This window comes from Bidens hawaiensis, unplaced genomic scaffold (genome assembly GCF_021521415.1).
Source record: "Bidens hawaiensis isolate Kalapana, Puna unplaced genomic scaffold, B.hawaiensis_p1.1 tig00006251_1, whole genome shotgun sequence".
In the NCBI taxonomy this organism is placed as follows: Eukaryota; Viridiplantae; Streptophyta; class Magnoliopsida; order Asterales; family Asteraceae; genus Bidens; species Bidens hawaiensis.
This window is the reverse complement of record NW_027491414.1, coordinates 262,681-278,542: the sequence shown is the minus strand read 5'-3', so window position 1 is coordinate 278,542 and position 15,862 is coordinate 262,681. Positions and strand designations below refer to the sequence as shown.

The 15,862-nt window shown below is 36.6% G+C and overlaps 2 protein-coding genes and 1 long non-coding RNA gene across 4 annotated transcripts; 2 read left to right on the top strand and 1 right to left on the bottom strand.

The window, feature by feature from the left end:
- Positions 1-295: 295 nt before the first annotated feature.
- LOC143631766 (histone acetyltransferase HAC1-like) lies at positions 296-6,230 on the top strand. Of its 2 annotated transcripts, none has more exons than XM_077100418.1 (13): positions 296-377; positions 452-2,701; positions 2,792-3,088; positions 3,165-3,443; positions 3,534-3,662; positions 3,733-3,933; positions 4,021-4,163; positions 4,230-4,539; positions 4,611-4,750; positions 4,844-4,922; positions 5,015-5,407; positions 5,798-6,015; positions 6,108-6,230. In XM_077100418.1, the coding sequence occupies exons 1-13, from the start codon at positions 321-323 to the stop codon at positions 6,220-6,222; spliced, it is 4,611 nt and encodes a 1,536-aa protein (XP_076956533.1). In that variant the 5' UTR covers positions 296-320; the 3' UTR covers positions 6,223-6,230. The 2 variants fall into 2 exon arrangements, with proteins under 2 accessions (XP_076956533.1, XP_076956534.1); XM_077100419.1 differs by having other exon boundaries at positions 3,733-3,937; positions 4,025-4,163.
- A 265-nt stretch (positions 6,231-6,495) lies between these two features.
- On the bottom strand, positions 6,496-8,640 carry LOC143631756 (uncharacterized). Its single transcript, XM_077100411.1, has 6 exons — positions 8,291-8,640; positions 7,492-7,603; positions 7,310-7,403; positions 7,062-7,239; positions 6,917-6,986; positions 6,496-6,844 (listed from the first exon to the last, which is right to left on the bottom strand). Exons 1-6 carry the CDS (start codon positions 8,638-8,640, stop codon positions 6,536-6,538), a joined length of 1,113 nt encoding a protein of 370 aa, XP_076956526.1. The 3' UTR covers positions 6,496-6,535.
- A 5,272-nt stretch (positions 8,641-13,912) lies between these two features.
- Positions 13,913-15,252, top strand: LOC143631745 (uncharacterized). Its single transcript, XR_013153424.1, has 3 exons — positions 13,913-13,989; positions 14,066-14,254; positions 15,223-15,252. It is a non-coding gene; the product is annotated as an uncharacterized LOC143631745 (long non-coding RNA).
- Positions 15,253-15,862: the final 610 nt, after the last annotated feature.

The following is a 15,862-nucleotide window of genomic DNA, read 5'->3' as shown; positions in this document are numbered from 1 at the left end:
GGTCCCGATGATTGAGTGCTATGTGCCTTATGTCCAAGGCTTGATGCAAAACTACTATCGAGCCGGGGGTCTCACCGGAAGCAGCCTCTCTATCCTTATGGGGTAGAGGTAAGGCTGTCTACATCTTACCCTCCTCAGACCCTACCATAGCTTTTTTATTGGTGGGATATACTGAGTACGATGATGATGATGATGATGATGATGATGATGTGTGCTTATGTACATGTGACATTCAAACCCTGATGATATTTATTATGTTTTTTTGCAGCTTTAATTTTTTAAAGCAGCGACAACAAACTCAGGAGATACCTTCAAAGAAAATGATGGACATTGTTAGACGCTTAGAAGAAGGCCTGTTTAAAACTGCAACCACCAAGGTTATTTTTTATTAATTCACTCATCTTATTTTAAATCAATCTTGGCATACCCTTAATTTTTTTTTGTTATATAGGAGGAATACTTGAATACAGATACATTGGAAAGTCGCTTACATATTTTAATCAAACACCTCCCTTTGAATAATCACAATAAACAATATCAGCAACATGGAAATACTTCTGTTCACATGATTCCAAATCCTGGGATGCCTCAAAATGGGAACTCAAGTTTAACTGTTCCATCATCTATGGATAACATGGTACCACCCGCTGTCAACACGGGAAACTTTCTACCTAATGTTTATCAACAGTCAACGGCAAGCTTCTCCAATAATTCAGTTGGAAACAGTTTGATTTCATCAATGGGTGCACAAAGAATGGCCAGTCAGATGATACCTACTCCTGGATTTAATAATAATAATATTAATAGTAATAATAATAACAATAATAATAATAATTATAGTAATAACAATAATAATTATAGTACGAGTAATCAATCTTACATGAGTATGGATTATTCTCATAGTGCTGTTGGGATGTCAACTATTGACTCGTCAACTGTATCTCAACCACTGCAACAAAAGCAACAAGTTGGTAGTCAAAACAGCAGAATATTACATAGCCTCGGGAGCCATATGGGTGGGGGAATCAGGTCTAGTATCCATCAGAAAGCTAACGGGTTTTCAAATGGGTCAATAAACAACGGTCTAGGAATAATGGGAAATAATTTACCAATTATGAATGGGTCAGGAACCTCAGAAAACTATGTGACAGCTTCTAACTTTGGAAGTAACACTGCAGATTCTTCCCGACCTGGAAGCTTTCATGTTCCCGCAAATTCTGCTACTTTAATGTTGAATAATCAGAACATGAATTCAGTAAGCTTGCATGCGTTACATAAAACAAGCGCTCCAATGATGGTGAATCAGTCAAATTTGCTCAACAATCAGCAGATGTCAAACATGAAACCGGTAACTGATCAATCAGCTCAGCATTCACTACAGCAGCAACTTCTTCAAAATCAAAGTCAAAGTCTAGGTCAAAGTCAACAGAAGCAGCAATATCAGCAGAATCAGCATTTTTCTTACAGTCAATCTCAGTTGATACCTGATCCTGGTGGTCAACCACAGGTCTCTGACCAGTTCCAGTCTTCACATGCATTTAATCACTTTCAAGAGAACTTTATGGAAGATCAATTTGTTGACACTCAAAATGGTCTTACTAGCTCGATAGGAGGTCAACCAGGGTCTGTAATGCAGGGCCAATGGCATTCAAGGTCTCAAGAAGCGCCTCATGTACCAGGTAACATGTCAGAGCAAAATGTCAAACAAGAATTTAGTCAAAGAATAACGGGTCAAGATCAAGCTCTAGCTCAAAGGAACTATCTATCTTCAGAAGGATCAATTACTTACCAAAGTTCTGCCAATAAATCAGCAGACCCACCAAATTCTGGGGCTATTTCTAAATCTGTTAATCCAACCCGTGACTTCAAGAAACAACAGAGGTGGTTATTGTTCTTGAAGCATGCTCGCAAGTGTGTTCATCCACCTGGAAAATGTCCAGAAGTCAATTGCATAACTGCCCAAAAGTTGTTGGATCATATGAAAACATGTACAGATCTGGCTGAATGTCAATTTCCTCGTTGTCGAGGAACAAAGCTTTTAATCCATCATCATAGGCACTGCAGGGATCCTAATTGTCCTGTTTGTGTTCCAGTAAAACGATTTGTGCAACTGAAAGGGGCCTCACGTGCAGATTCTAGTGAACATACCATGAAGACGAGTCCATCTATTGTTGAAACTTCTCAAGGTTTAAATCCTTCTTTGAAACGAATGAAAATAGAATCATCGTCATCACAATCACTAGCTGCTGAAAATCAAAATCAAGATCAAATTCAAAATTCTGTCATACCAGTTCCTGTCCCCGATGCATCTCATCTTCAGGATCAAATTAATGATACCAATGTGCCTCCTACCAAATCTGAGGCTATGGGTCCTGGGGTAAAATTGGAAATTCCTACGAGCTCTGTTCTTGCAAGTCCCAAGACAGATTATGTGGAAGATTCTGGGAACCAAAAGTCCAAAGTTGATCCAGCTGTGCCTAATAAGACCACTGGTTTAGCTAAACAAGAGTTTGTTAAGACTGAGATAGAGGCGGATCCAGGCCAGGGCCCACCTAATTTAGGAAACGCGGCACTTCCTGTTGAAACAATTTCTGGAACCAAATCTGGAAAGGCAAATATAAAGGGAGTATCAATGATAGAATTATTTACACCCGAGCAGGTTCAGGAGCATATCTCTGCTCTCAGGCAGTGGGTTGGCCAGGTGAGATTACTAAAATACCCTCGTGCAGTCGTGCCACTTTTTATATTTTATTTGTTCTCATCTTATATTAATCGGTTATTTGTTGTACAGAGCAAAGCGAAAGTAGAAAAGAATCAAGCTCTAGAACATTCAATGAGTGAGAATTCTTGTCAATTATGTGCGGTTGAAAAACTCACTTTTGAACCACCACCTACATACTGCACGCCTTGTGGTGCTCGAATAAAAAGAAATGCAATGTTTTACACTGTTGGGACGGTTGACACCCGGCACTATTTCTGTATACCCTGCTACAATGAAGCCCGTGGCGATACTATTAATGTTGATGGAACCAATATTTCGAAAGCTCGATTGGAGAAAAAGAAAAATGATGAGGAAACCGCAGAATGGGTATGAATCTATGATATATGCATACATACAAATATGCTGTTTGAATAATTGTTTTATTTGTTGTTGGTTTTTGCAGTGGGTTCAGTGTGACAGATGTGAAGCACGGCAGCATCAAATATGTGCATTATTTAATGGTAGAAGAAATGATGGTGGGCAAGCCGAGTACACGTGTCCAAATTGTTATGTAGAGGAAGTTGAAAGAGGAGAGAGAAAGCCGTTACCTCAAAGTGGTGTACTTGGAGCAAAAGATTTACCTAGGACTATACTAAGTGATCACATAGAAAGCAGGTTGTTTGGAAGATTAAAGCAGGAGAGACTAGAGCGTGCGAGGGTCCAGGGTAAAAGTTATGATGAGGTGATGTCAATTATCATAAGACTTCCAATTTTTAAATTTTTACATATAGATCAGAATTCTTATTGTTTTTAAAAATTTTGATTATTTCAGGTTCCTGGAGCAGAATCACTTGTTGTTAGAGTTGTATCATCTGTTGACAAGAAATTGGAAGTGAAACCACGATTTCTTGAAATCTTTCAAGATGAAAATTACCCTCTTGAGTTTGGATACAAGTCTAAGGTATTAAAAATAGTAATATTGCATCATTATTTCTTTTTATGACATCATTCTTATGCCAATCTTGTTTTAGGTAGTTCTGTTGTTTCAAAAAATTGAAGGTGTTGAAGTATGTCTTTTTGGGATGTATGTTCAAGAATTTGGAGCCGAGTGTGAACAGCCAAATCATCGACGTGTTTATCTTTCATATTTGGATTCAGTCAAGTATTTTAGACCCGAAATTAGGGCTGTTACAGGGGAAGCCCTCCGTACATTTGTATATCATGAAATTCTGGCAAGTTCTTTCTTTGATTTAATTGCATACACATTTTAAATTAAATCTTACTTTTTATGCCAACCCATTTTCTTTCTATGTACACAGATAGGTTACTTAGAATATTGCAAATTACGCGGTTTCACAAGTTGCTACATATGGGCTTGTCCTCCATTAAAGGGTGAAGATTATATCTTGTATTGCCATCCTGAAATTCAAAAGACACCAAAATCTGATAAATTAAGAGAATGGTGAGTCGGTATTATTTCATTTATGTAATTAACACATTATTATTGATGCATATGTATGCGTACTAGGTATTTATCGATGTTGAGAAAAGCTTCAAAGGAAAGTATTGTAGTCGGTCTCACTAATCTATACGATCATTTTTTCACATCTTCTGGTGAATGCAAAGCTAAAGTAACCGCAGCTCGATTACCATACTTTGATGGAGATTATTGGCCCGGTGCCGCTGAAGATATGATCTATCAGATTTGTCAAGAGGAAGAAGGAAGAAAAAATAAAAAAGGGTTAGTTAAAAAGTCAATGACAAAAAGAGCTTTGAAAGCTTCTGGTCAAACCGATCTTTCTGGCAATGCATCCAAAGACCTGTTACTAATGCGAAAGGTAATTAATTTTCTTCATTATTATTAAACACACTAATGTATTTATATTCTTACTTACACTATTTGGTACAGCTTGGTGAATCAATATCCCCAATGAAGGAAGATTTCATTATGGTTCACTTGCAACACGCGTGCACGCATTGCTGTATTCTTATGGTATCTGGAAACCGTTGGGTTTGCCATCAGTGCAAAAAGTTTCAGATCTGTGATAAGTAAGCAACTAAGCAACATAATATTTGCTTTCTGGATTTATACGCATTTTTTCAGATAAATGTAATGTGTTTTGCTGTAATTATGACTTGCAGGTGCTATGAAATTGAACAAACACTTGAGGATAGAGAGAGACATCCTATTAATCACAGGGAAAAACATCCTCTTTATCCTGTAAGTTCTTCAGAATTCAGGTTTCCATTCCAATAATCATAACTTGATCATAATTATTAATTTATGATTGAAAATAATGATAAAACATGCAGGTTGAAATCAATGATGTGCCAGTTGATACAAAAGACAAAGACGAAATTCTCGAGAGTGAATTTTTTGACACGCGACAAGCTTTTCTTAGTCTTTGTCAAGGAAATCATTATCAATATGATACGCTTCGTCGTGCAAAACATTCATCAATGATGGTATTATACCATCTTCATAATCCAACCGCACCTGCATTTGTTACAACATGCAACAGATGCCATAATGACATAGAAACCGGACAAGGTTGGCGGTGTGATGTTTGTCCTGACTATGATGTCTGCAGTTCATGTTATCACAAAGATGGAGGTATTGACCATCCTCATAAGTTGACACCTCATCCCTCCATTGCTGAACGCGATGCACAAAATAAAGAAGCTCGCCAACAACGTGTTGTACAGGTATATGCTAAATACACACATATACACACATGCATATACATGTACATACACTCATGCATACATATATACATGTATGTGTGTGTGTGTGTGTGTTTGTATAGGGGAGTGCTCAATACAGAACCAACAAATACATTGAGAACTGTGAGAACTGCATAATGCACTTGTATCCCTTGTTGTAAGTGTTATACAGAAGACACGTGACCACTACCCACTATCTCATTAAATCATTAATGCACAATGTACAAGTGATTTATGAGGTTCTCACATTTCTCTAACATAAACTGGTTCTGAGAAGAATACATCCCTATTTGTGTGTGTATTCATTTCATTTTTTGTTTTGTTTAGAAAGATTCAAGATTATAACTATATATAATTTTGTTGGTATTGCAGCTTAGGAAAATGCTTGATTTGCTGGTACATGCGTCTCAATGTCGGTCCCCACATTGCCAGTATCCAAATTGTAGAAAAGTGAAGGGACTATTCAGACATGGGATTAATTGCAAAACACGGGCGTCTGGTGGTTGTGTGCTTTGCAAGAGAATGTGGTATTTACTTCAACTTCATGCGCGCGCGTGTAAAGAGTCTCAATGTCATGTACCACGTTGCAGGTTTGTAATTTGTTTCATTCATAAAAAGAAAAGAAAAGAAAAGTTATTGGATAATGTGGTTGTTACTTAAAGTGCTTGGATGATGTTTACAGAGATCTAAAGGAGCATTTGAGAAGGCTGCAACAACAGGCTGATAGCAGGCGGCGGGCGGCGGTGATGGAGATGATGAGGCAGCGTGCAGCGGAGGTCGGTGGCAGCAGTGGATGATAGCGTTGTAAATATTTAAAAAGATGTATCATAGTGTGTTTTTGAAGAATTTTGAAGCGTGCTGAGGACGACAAACCAAGAAATGGTCAACAGTCAACAGAAGACACCACATGAGGGTTAATGTTCAACACATGATCATGTTCTTTCATGTGGGTCGGGTCAGTTTTACCTACCATTGATTCTTTGATTCTTGCATCATGTAATGTTGTCAAAATGTACCATAGATTTCGGTTTTCCAATGTAACTTTACATCATGTAATGATAACATTGAAATATATGACTGATGAATCTATACAATCATAAAATAATATGTTTATGAAGAAAGAGTGGTCAACCATGGAACCAGCTTTTCATGGACCAAATTGGGCCTGTCATCATGAGGGCAGTGTCCAACACCGGGTAAAACCGAAAGGCTAATATTTGGAACTTTAGATGGTAGTGATGCAAAGTATTTACCAACCGGCCCGTCAAGAGGGGTGAATGGGTCTTCGTCTCCCCACAGGATTAAGATGGGAAGTTTAATTTTTGGCATCAACTGAACCGGGTTGGGGCCTGGTGGCCCGGTCACAATGGAGACGAAGGCATCCAGTGCCCCTTCATCAAGTGCTGGTTCCCTGATTATCTGTTTTAAAATTTAACATTTTATCATAAACAAAAACATAAAGGAGATAATAAATGATTAGCAATATAATACCTGTATGAGATCTTCATCTACAGACTCCTTGTTTCCATACACTGATAATAGGACGTTTCTAAGACTCTCTCTGATTAAGTTGTACAAGTTAATATATGTGAAGTAGCAAATATAATAATATAAAATATAAAATAAAACAGAGAACCTTTGTCTGACTCTTTCAAAGATGAAAGATGCAATTGCTTTTTGCTTCAACAAGAAATCAATCAGCCATAATAGAGGGAATACAAGCTTAATTCGCCAATCGTCGACTATTGCCTTATTGTTCATGCCACCCGCACAGTTTAACAGAACAAGCCCTTTAACCAGTGAATTCTGAGCATCTAGTTACAGTGAAAAAGACTCATTGAATGAAAGAGAACATGATTTGTGTAAACTTAACATAAAACAGACCTGCAGCAGCAATAACACATGCAAGACTTCCAACAGAGTTCCCGATCAGCACGGTCGGCTTTTGAACAATTTCTTCCAAGAAATCCAATATCAACTGTCATAGTGCATAAGGCTGAATTTTATGAACTTGAATGGAAGTTAGTTGAACATGCTTACAAAGGTAAACCAATAAAGAATGATACCTCTGCCCATGCTTCCATGGTGTATGGAAAACCAATAGGTTTATCCGAGGCACCGAAACCAAGAAGATCAATGGCATAAACTGTATTGGTCTGAGCCAAAGTTGGGATATTCCTGATAGATGCTTAAACTTTAAGATGAGTTCAAGCATTTGCTAAAGCAATAAGTAAGGAAAGATTACAACTGTTGCATGCACATGTAATATGTACATTACATGAACATGTTCAATGTAACTACATCCACATGGATGTAAAAATCCCGCGTAGGCTCTGATCAATCCCCGACTAATCGCTAGTCCCTACCCCACCGATTAGTGGCCGATTAATCGCTATTTGGTTAAACTCGGTCAAAACTGAAAAGTTCATATATAAAATTTGGTATGCATTCATATATTTCAAAATCTACATATAAATTCCAATCCGATTAATCCCAATTAATCATTAGTCCTTACCACACCGCCCAATTAGCGTCTAGCAAGTTCTACAACACTGACTACATCTGTAATAAGGAAAAGCAGATACACATGCAGTTTTTTTTTTTGGCACAAAACCTTATTCTTCAAAGTTTCAAACGCGCAATTTTGAGCATTGATATCTGATTCATCTTAGCTCCGTTTTGGACAAATATGTTTCATTAAGAAGCTCTTGCATAGTAGATCGGAAACATGCTAAATAATAATTATATTAATGATTATAACATACACTTTTCTGTCCAAATTTAGTGAAAAACTCAATTTTCACTAACTTTAACACATGTAAACGTTAACATAATAATAATCCAAAAGCGAAATGACCAAAATACCTGCGCCAGTGAGCAACAGAGGCACCAAAACCATGAACAAGAAGCAAAGGAGGATTCAATTTCTGACCATTTTGCCCTTGAAATTTCAAGTAATTAATATTATAACCTCTCCACTCCCACTTGCTACATATTTCGTTAATCGTATTAACCTCCAATGGCGCAACAGTCAACACTTGGTCGTCTGTTATCTCACCGCCGGTAGCACTGGTGCTTGCTGTGCTCCTACAGGCGATTGAATTGAAACAATAATTATTAGTCAGATTGATGCCGCCGATGGATTTCCGTCGGACGTTAAGTAGTGGTGGTCGTTGGAGGATAACGGTTGCGGTTGCCGTTAACGCTCCTGCCATTTTCCGTTACTTTTTGGCTTTAGTTTTTCAACGGTTTTTTGGTACCAATTAGTGACATGATGTTTTAGTTTACACCCCCCCAGGGTTAACAAATTTGATTAATAACTCCTCAATGAGTTAAGCCGCCAGTGAGCTATTCGAGATCAACTCGATAAAGCAAGTTGGGAAACTGCATCGCGTAGCGCGATGATCTAGTCTGTATACCCGTCGCGTAGCGCGATGGGTCTGGAAATCATAGTTTTTATTTTTAGTCCTTGAATTTTAGTATCTTATTACTTCTTGGTCGATCTTCCATAGTTCAAAAATACTAAGTGCCAAGTGCGTCATCAAAACGCCACATTACGCCCATCACCCGAGTCCGAGTCCGAGTCCGTGCGCGTGCGCGTCGGGTGATTCGCACCCTCCGCTAGAACTAGTGAGAGTGGTTAGCCCCATAAGAACATTACCATGGAAAACTCCTTCCTTATAAAGTGTTTTTATTTCTTTCCCACTTTCCATGTGGGATGGAGTTTCCTTACCTAGTCCCTTAACATAATATGGTTTCTTTTCTATCTCATCCTTTTTCCCATTACCTTTCTCATAATTATTTTTGGTCCTTTATCTTTATAAACTTGTCAAATTTGGACCTAAACTTTGTGGGTGTTACAGGATGAGCGGCGGCGGTGGATGACCAGCGGACGGCAGTGGGAGCGGTGGGTGGTGGCGAACTCAGAACTCAGAAGGCAGGGTAGAAGGGAAGTAGCAGGTAGGGCGATTGCTTTGAAAGAATTCCCGTTTGTTTTTTTTTAAGTTATGTTATGTAAAAATTTACAACAAGCCCCTCCAAATTTGAATGTTATTAAAAATTAAGTTTTTTACAATTTTTATAACTTTTGTTTATAAAAACCGTGAGGTTTTATAAAAAAAATCAAACGATAGGGGTATTATATTTAAAAAAAAATTGGTGGTGACTGGTAGCTTTTTAGAAAAATAAATTGGCAGTGACCGCGCTTAATACCTATAAAAATTTTCGGAAAAAATCATGAAATTTACCATATTAACGAAGAAAACGGCAGTGACCGGGGCCACCCCCGGTCCCTTCCAACCTTCGCCCCTGCTCCTCCCACAGATCATGGAACCTTCAAACTCCATTCAAGGTCTTTTTGGTAATCCTTCGTTGGACCACCCGCACCTCTTCAGGGTCAATGAGGCATTCGTCCATGAGTTGGGCACGTGGTCGTTGTCGGCCTTGGGGACTTGCTCACCCCCACTCCAAGTTGACCTTGGAGATTGAATAACCAGTTCCACTCTTCATCAGTTCATGCCCATTAGGTGGCGGGTTGAAGGTTGTGCGAGGTCAATACCAGGAGGTGGGGGTTTGCAGGGAGTACGAGTACAACTGGACGTCTCTGATTTTGCAGGGAATATGGGATTCAAGGCGGGAAACGGATATCCTTGACCAATATTTGAGATTGAATGTGTGTTGGTGAGACACTACTATAAAACTGGGCTTTAATGACACACGCAAACTATGATACATAGTGATTTATGACGTGAGTTGCGCTCCGGCGTATCATCTACCCCTTTTATAACACGCATTGCGTGTCAATGAAGATCTATTTTCTAGTAGTGAGATGAAATTGTTTAAATAAGAGAGTCGGTGTAGGTTTTAAACTTGAAAACTAGGCTTGTTCGCTTACTACACTCTGAAAATTTGGCTCCTTTGAAGCCAATCCAAGCAGGCACCAAAACTGCCTACGCGCAAAGAATCAAGCACCATCCCAACCAAACCAGTCTCAGGCACTTTTCAACATGAAGAACCTTAACAAGGCACCATTGTAGCCTAAAGAATTTGGCAGTTTTTCAGCCAAAGTAGCATGATTAGACACTAACATTAATATAACTTTTTACGTTACAGTCCCCCGTTGATATTCATGTATCTACTAAACGAATGAACACGAATAAACTTTTTTCTTAATGAATGGATACGAATAGAAGAACTTGCTTGTCTAGTTTGTGTTCGTTCAGCTAACCTAAATGAATGGAAATGAATAAGAACAAATTTGTGTTTGTTTTATGTAGTTACTAGTCTATCCTTTGGTACACAATCATTAGATAAGAATTATGATCGCGACTACTCTTAAAGCATGGATGAAGTGATATATCGAGCAACGTTTACTTAACAAAAAAATAATAAGTAAAAAAATATTTTAGAATTGCGGTTTTTGGTAATTGATCATTCAATATTGTTGTCATTCTTTTGATCATTACTCATTTTTCTGTTCTTTCATTTCATCCTATAAACAATTAACAATTATGATAACAAGACAAATATTAATAAACACGTTTATTTAGAATGATTAAGGGTAGATGAAATTTATAACTAATACTCAAAATAAGTTCGGTGTGATTCAGGTTTGATGCAATTTGATTTTGAAATGAGATATAAATGAAACCGAATTGGATGGTACTTTTCGATAAAGGAAACAAACCTTTAAGGCATGTTCGTTTCATAGAATTCGGGAGAATTTAAAGGAATTGAAATTAAAATCCCATGACATGGCGTGTTCGTTTCGTTGGAAATGGAATCTTAATTCCATTTTGATGTGTTCGGTTGTCAAGGAATTGGAATTCCTTCAAATTCCTTTAAATAAAGAGATTCTAAATCCTTCCAAAATGTGGAGGATTTCAAGTGAATTTGTTACAATCTTTTCTCGAGTTTTTTTCTTTTACGAGAACAACGAATAAAACATTTTAGTCTTTTTACTTTTTTTTTGTTTTCGATTTATACTTTGAGTTATGAATTTTTTTATTATTATTTTTAAATATTTTTTTGAGTGGTTTTTGATGTTAAAACCTCTAAAAAAAACTAAAATGTTTCCGTCGTTATCCTCGTTAAAAAAATCGATTCCAATTCATTTGTCAAACGAACACATCTAGAATGGAATTGAATTTCAATTCCTTTAAATTCCAATTCATATTGGAATGTTCAGATTCCAAATTCAATTCCTTCTAATTCCAAATATTATGCAAATTTCAATTCCAATTCCAATTCCGTTTCATTCTGTTAAACGATCGTGCCCTTAATTATTAGTTGGGGGTCATTATTTCATATGGTTTATCGGTCAAGTCGGATTTTAGTTCGTTTGATACCAAAGAGGCAAAGAGTAGGAAAAAATAAATGGTTGAGGTCATGTGGTATGAAAAATTAATTTCAAATAATAAAAGGTGTTTTACTTAAGCTGTCTAGAAATACATCTTGACGTTTCATTTTTATAATCAATGGTTAAGATCAAAGGGCACAAACATGTAATGTTAAAATGTTGAGGAAGACAAAAATGAGAATTGTGAGAAGAATTTGTGACCAAAAACCTAAAAAAATAATAAAAGAATCATAACCCAAAATATATGTAAAAAATGAAAAATTTTTAAAAAACCAAAATGTTTCCTCCGTCATTCCCATTAAAAAAAAAAGACACAATGTCGAAAATGAACAAACACCACAATGATAAATAAAAAAAAGACACAGTAGGTCGCAAAATATAACACAATGCCGAAAAAAGTATAATAACACAATATCAAGAAAAAAAGACACAATTAATGACGAAAATAAATAAAATACGCAATGATAAATAAAAAGACACAATGATGGAAATATTTTTTTTTACATTTTTTTTATTTATTAAATTTTGAGTTATGAATTTTTTATTAATTTTTCATTATTTTTTTAGAGTTTTTTTTCTACAAATACTTCTTATCATTCTCATTTTGTTTTCGTTTGTATAATAAACTGACCATGAGAAAACTAGGAAGATAAAATATTTTAGGAATAACTACATTTTTTATTTTTATGTCGGATTTTTTTGTAATAGGTTTTTTGGCGTTGAAATTAAAAGTTTTTCATTGGATTTTTTTACAGGATTATTGGTCTTCAACTTTTTATTGGTAACAGATTTCTTGTGCTATACTTAGAGAAAATAAGTGGATGAAAGGTTTTTACTAAGTTTATTGGTGGCCGGAGTTCATGACACTATTCAAGAAATAAACAAAAATATTAAATCTTTTTCACCCTATAACCCGGGTCATAACCCAAACCTATGTCACAACCCATTTTTTAATTAAATATTTTTTTTCTTTCTTTCAAATAATTTGTTTTCTATATAATTTAATTTTTATTTGATAATTTATATTATTTAGCTTATTTTAAAAATTTAAAAGCACAGTCTTGTTTATTTTATTTTTATAAATATTTTGATATAAATTTTATTAAAAATGCAGAGTACTTTTAAAAAAATGTATTTTTTAATATTATTATATGTAAAATTTTGTTTTGTTCATATTTGTAAAAAAATCAAGGTTTTGGTTTTATAGAATTATGATAGTATCTTTTTTAATTACTTTTTCATACTTAAAACTATATTTTTTTAAAAAAATAAACATTTTTATTAGTTTTAATAATTTTTTTTAGAATAAACTAAAACCTAGAAAAGATATATTTATTAAAATAATTAGTTTGGGTTAGGTTGTGTTGTGAATAAAAGGGAAAAGTTGGGTTAGATTGGGTTGTTTAAGTAAAAGAGAGGAAAATTAGTTTTTTATTAAAAAAAATAGGTTAAATTGAGTTGTCAATAAAGTTAGTCTTAGTTTTAGGAATATGCCGTCTTCTAATTCTTTATCATATATCATCTTCATAATCTTTTTTAAGCTAGTTAATCAAAACATAGTAAATCAATGTATATGCCTAACTAACCTTTTGTGAATCCTGGTTAACAAAAATTAGATGCCGAGTTCGTAATATTTAATTTTTATTAAAAGAATAAAAAGGTAGGATTCATAAAAACAAATTGTTTTAACTTAAAAAAGTTGATTAGATGGTGTTACTTTTATAAATAAATACATTTAGAAATCAGATTGACCATTTATGTTTCTAATCAATCGTCATTTTCAATGTGATGCAGTGGTAGAAAACCTTGATTTTTTAATGGAGACTTCGGTTTAATATTCACAGACAACACTTAGGAGAGGGCATGGGTGGCTTAACGAAGGAAGACCGGAATTTTTGTGATCTTTAGTTCAATCTTGAGAAAGTGAGGGGTATGGGCTTTACCACCAATAAGTCTTCGAACGAATGGGTTTTCTCAAAAATAGAGATAACTTTGAGGCGTTTAATAGCTAGTTGGTGTCATTTGGCCATTATTATTATTATTATTATTAAAGAAATTAGATTGACCAATTATGTTTTCACTTTTCAGTTTTGAATCATCCTGTGTGTTGACCAATCGGACATCAAGCAAGCAGCAGGCATCAAAGTTGCAGCCATCAATGGATCTCTTCGCAAAGCTTCTTACAACGGCGGTCTTCTCCGATCCGGTACTTGTTCTTCTTCTTTCTCATTGAACACATGTTCCATGGATGAAATTTACTCCTTTAATAATTGCAATTGCAGCGATTGAGTTGAGCAAATCAATAGACGGAATCGAGATCGAGTACGTCGACATTTCGACTCTGCCGATGCTCAACACAGATCTGGAAGTTGCCGGAAAATATCCGCCGGTGGTTGAGGCCTTTCGTCAGAAGATTCTTCACTTTGATGCCTTCTTATTCGCTTCTCCTGAATACAATTACTCCATTACTGGTACGTAATATTAATTTATTCTTTCTTTCTTTCTTTCTTTCTTTCTTTCTTTCGCTTCCAGTTGTTGTCACTTGCTTTCAAATCATGTTAACTTAAATCTTGCCAAAGTTACAAACACATGATACACAACTCTCTCAAAATTGTATCTATATAAATAAGTGGTTTGTTGTGCCGAGGCCTGGCAAACAGGTCAGGGGTTTATGTTACGGGTCAGAAAGGGTTCGAGTCAAAAGGGTCGATTCAGAAAAGGTTATTTTGGTTCGGATCGGGACGGGTTGATTCAAAAAATGTTCTTTTTTTTTTACAAAAAAAATGACTTTACATTTCAACTTTGCTTCCGAGTAATGACTTCCTGGTTTTGGGAACTGGTTGCGCGCGTTCAGGCGTTGGTTGCGCGCAACCTGGTTTCGGTATGCGGTTCCGCACGAGTAACTGGCGCCAGCTACATGCGTTCTAGCGTTTTATTTTGGTTACACTCATATCAGCGCCGGTTGCGTGTTTGGTACCGAGTGGCGCGCCGATGCCGTGTTACACGCGTACCAGCGCCGGGTTGCAACATTAGATATGTTTAGAAGTTCTAATCTTTTATCTCAATTAATTCACGGGTTTGGGCAGAAAGAAACTCACTATTTGCACCCGTTTGAAAAATAACACCAGCCCATTCTTACCCATTTCGTTAGAAAGGGCTGTCTCAATCAACCCACTCTGTCCCGTTCTATGAGGAACAACCACATATATTAACCCAAAATTTCTGAAAATCCACCCATATCAACCCCGTTTTGGGACGGTGGGTCAAAATTATTAGGTGCGATGATTAATAGCTCATTCTTTGGCACATGTGTATGAAATCACTTGGACAAGATTTCATTTGAATAATCATTATTTGTGTATATAATGATCAATCTTTCACAATCATCTGTTCAACTTGTGAATCTGGTACTTACAATGTTTATGTTTCATTGATCTAGCACCTTTAAAGAATGCAATAGATTGGGCATTGAAGAAACACTAATCGACCCCGGGCAGATTACGGATAATCTGGGGGTTAAATAGATGTTTCCCACGAGGGTTAGTTCCGGCAAAGATGGTTGTTCTGATGACCTGCAAAACAGACACCGTGAGCTCGTCACTGAGAAGGGGGGGGGGGTACCTCCTTGTGACCATCCTCCGGCGTGAGAATCAGACTAGATTGCTCTTGAATATAAGTGTATATTAAGAGAAATGACTAGAGAGAAGATATGATATTAAGATATGATACCGTTCCAAGGTGTTGGAGTATTTATAGCCGAAGGTAGGTTTCCAAGCAGGTACAGCCGGCTGAATAGTATTCCTGTTCTACCAACTGTGGGCTACGCACGTGCCATGCTGATGGTTGGTGGATAGGCAGCGGCTGATAGTGACCAGGCCGGCTGTGTACTATTCCTTTTCCACCAACTGCAGGCTATGGACGTGCCCCGACAGGGGTTGGTGAGTAGGCAGCGGCTGATAGTGACTTTAAGTACTAGAGCGTGCTGCCCGTCGTACTGTTGTCAGTGAGCTGTCGCAGCTTTGGTCAGTTCTTTTGTCCATACCTTGGCAGGTACAGTACAAAAGATCCTCCAGTATCGT